This window comes from Alosa sapidissima, chromosome 18, assembly GCF_018492685.1.
Source record: "Alosa sapidissima isolate fAloSap1 chromosome 18, fAloSap1.pri, whole genome shotgun sequence".
In the NCBI taxonomy this organism is placed as follows: Eukaryota; Metazoa; Chordata; class Actinopteri; order Clupeiformes; family Clupeidae; genus Alosa; species Alosa sapidissima.
In genome coordinates, this window is record NC_055974.1 from 18470759 (window position 1) to 18474410 (window position 3652).

General features: G+C 48.6%; 1 protein-coding gene across 1 annotated transcript; it reads right to left on the reverse strand.

Moving 5' to 3' along the window:
* Positions 1–491: 491 nt before the first annotated feature.
* Positions 492–3424, reverse strand: LOC121690235 (reelin domain-containing protein 1-like; the record flags this gene model as incomplete). Its single annotated transcript, XM_042070668.1, is given in 6 exon segments — positions 492–613; positions 674–1489; positions 1764–1927; positions 2255–2477; positions 2781–3021; positions 3360–3424. Coding segments are annotated over 5 exon segments (1566 nt in total), but the record flags the coding sequence as incomplete, so codon positions are not given.
* Positions 3425–3652: the final 228 nt, after the last annotated feature.

Sequence of the window (3652 nt, forward strand, 5' to 3'; positions counted from 1 at the left end):
CCTCAAAATCGACAGTGAAAATGCAATAATGTTCAATGTTTGTGTCTATGAAATATAATGTTAGTCTCTGTGACGGTTTGAAAATGACAAAGGTGTAAGATAGCTAAAGGACAGACAAAGATGCAGAGAGATAAAGAAAGGCAGTGAGTGACTGTGAGAGAGAAAGAGAGGTAGGGAGTCAGCTACTGTAAGAGATACTGAAAAAGTGATTGAGACAGCGAGAAAAAAGAGGATGCAGACAGGAAGACAGAAAAATGGGAGGAAGTGATGACAGAGAGAAAGAGGCCAATTAAGGTGAGAGATTGTTTGTGTGTGTGTGTGTGTTTGTGTGTGTGTGTGTTTGTGTGTGTGTGTGTGTGTGCGTCTGTATGTGTGTGTGCGTCTGTGTGTGTGTGTGTGCGTCTGTGTATGTGTGTGTGTGTATGTATGTGTGTGTCTGTGTGTGAGTGTGTGTGCGTGCGTGTTTGTGTGTGTATGTGTATGTATAGAGTTTCTCAGTTCCCTGGTGGTGTTATGAGGTTGTACTCGGTCTGCAGCAGTAGCAGGCTGTTCTGACGGATCCTGCGCACCTGCACTAGCTCCCCCCCTCCCCCTCCTCCTCCTCCCCCTCCTCCTCTGCCACCGTCGTACTCCTGTACGTGGATGACGTTGTGGTCGCCCTCCCACTGCCGGCTGCGCTCGCTCAGACGCAGCTCGCTGTGCTTGCGGCAGCACCGCCTGTGCAGGCACCGCAGCCCCAGCGTCAGCACCACGCCCAGGCCGGCCGAGCAGCCCAGCAGCATGCCCAGCTCCGGGGCCCTGTGCCTGGGCGTGGCGTCGCGCGGACGCCCCCCTTCCGCGGCCGGAGGTCTGGAGATCGCGGGAGGGGGCGGCGGAGCGGAGTGGTTGGGGTGACGGTAGGGGGGCAGAGGTGTGGGTTGGGGAGGGGTCAAGGGGTCAGGGAAGGAGACCCGAGGGGCAGGGGAGGGGTCCATGAGGAGGGAGATAGATGGAAGGAGAGGGGCGTGAGGCTGGGTGTTAGCAGCGGTGGGATATCTGACGTTGCGATGTGTGTTTTGAAGGAATGGCGGCGGGGTGTAAGGATGCTTGGTGTGTGTGCGCTCCGTTAGAGTGTATTCAGTGGTTTGCGAGCTTGTGTGAGACACTGAAAGGACATCTTGTGTTGTTATAAAGGAAGAGTAGTCATGTGTTCTGTGCATAGGTGTTGGTTCAGTTTGAGTAAGTGTTTTGTACACTTTACTAAAAAGCTGGATTGCATGTAAATTAACATTTGCTGTTGATCGCATGTTGCTGCTGCTTGCTGGCAAGCTGTGTGTTTCAATCAGCTGATGTGTGCTTGAGGTTGATACGTGAAGTGATTTATTGTGTGTGGTGTTGAGCTCTTGGGACATGGTGTGTGTGAAGAGGTCTGTATATGTGTCGTCCAGTGCGCTATATGTGGTCAGTGTAGTTGGTGTGGTGTGTGCCTCAGTTGCTGGCAGGTCCGTCACTGTGGAACAGATTATAACAGATTATACTGTGGAACTATTATAAAACATCTGTTACACGCATGACAAAAACAAGTCTCTCACACGGTCTCCCCTCACTCACAAACTCTCTTATCTCTCACTTTCTCTCATACTGTACAAACACAAACACACACACACACCCTCTTCTCTTTCACTCTCCCTTTTTCTGTCTCTATCTCACACACATACACACTCACACACACACACACACACACACACACACACTCTCACACTCTCATACCAGTTCAGACTTACTTAAGCTAAATGTGCTTAGGCTGGTAGTCCGGAGTTTGTTCTGGCTATTTCTGCTCACGCCTGGTGTGCTATTCATCATCCTCAGTAAGCTACGAGTCCCATCTTGCACCACAGCTGACTGGATTTGTGACCAATACACAAAGTAGGACTGAACCACTGTTATGCTGTAAAGCAAGCAGACAAGAGCAGAAAGGACATTTGTTTATACCATATAGAGTCACATAGTTTGTTTTTTTTCCGCATGTTTTGCATACAATATTATAATCTACATACACACACGTACATGCAAAGATTTCACACGTACATTTTACATAATTGCTGATAGCACAAAAAGACACACACTCACACACACAAAGTATGTGTGATGTATCATACATTGAACGCTGTCACACTCACACACACACAGAGTATCATACTGTACACTCAACGCTGGCACACTCACACACACAGAGCATCATACTGTAAACTCAACGCTGGCTCCACACACTCACTAGAAGCGCACGTCTCCGCAGGGCTGGTCCGGGGCTCTCCAGGTGAAGGACATGTTCCTCTTGAGCTGCTTGTCGGCGTGAGTGAGCGTGTCCCCCTCCCGGAGGCAGCGCATGCGCTGGGTGCCCGGCGGCGGCCGCAGAAACTCGCCCACGACGGTGTCGTCCCGCAGGGCCCGAGCCTGCAGCATGAAGCCCATGAAGGGTCGTGCGCTGCGCAGAGACACTGATGACGCGAAGGATGGAGACAACAGGGACAAGGGACGTTAGTGTGTGTGTGTGTGTAAATGGGGGATATGTGTTGTGTAGATTTGTTTGTATGAGTATATTTGCACGTGTTTTTTTATGTGAGAATGAGAGAGAGATGCATGCATTTGTGTGTGTGTGTGTGTGTGTACAGTATGTATGCATGTGCCTTACAGTATGTACAGTGCTAAATATACTGTGAGTGTGTATCTAATTGTGTATACTGGAGTTGGAGTATTTGCATGTAGTCAGCAGCCAGGGAAGCCTGGTGTCATATGGCTACCTGTGAGGGTCTGTTGTGGTAAATATTCTGTCCGGCTGGGCTGCAGGGTGAAGGCCGGGTGTGTGTGAGTGTGGTGTGTGTGCTGAGCGCCGACGTGCCCCGGCTTCAGATCCCGACAGGACGAAGACGTGGCTCCGTGAGAGAAGCCTGCGGCACCACCAGAGAGCACACACACACACAGACACACACTCCACAACACACACTCACACCATGTCCTCCTAAGGGGTCGCAGGGTCATCATCTGCAACACAAACACAGATGTACTGATGATGTGATATGTACACACCAATTCATCTGTGACATATATGCTACAAACATATGCACACTCACACACACACACACACACACACAGATAGAGAGATAGAGAGATAGATTCTGTCAAAAAGTACACACATTCTGACTCATTCAGGGATTACAAAATATGCGTCTCTAAACACATTACAAACACACACACAAACACACATACATACCAATACTACCAAATATTAAAAGAATTATATAACTTCATTGAGAAGACTTACAGAAAAATAAACATTATCTTGAAAGACAAGAGGTTATGTTTTGATTTGTAAATCTTACCTGTCCGATGTTAGAGGACACTAAACTGCTCTCTTTCCTCAACGTCCTTTTTGCTAATGCCTGTCTTTTCCTCTTATCTCCCTTTTTCTCCCTCCTCTTTTCACATCACCCCACCCCTCAGATTCTCTCTCTCTCTGTCACACACCATTACCAAACGAGTGTACCCCTCCTTGTCTCAGTATTTGTCCTCTGCCATCCTCTGTTTCTCTTTTTTCCACTATGTTTTTTGTCCTCTTGTCTGTCTTTTGAAGTGTAACAGCTGCAGCTCCAGGAACTACAAGGAAGTTACATCC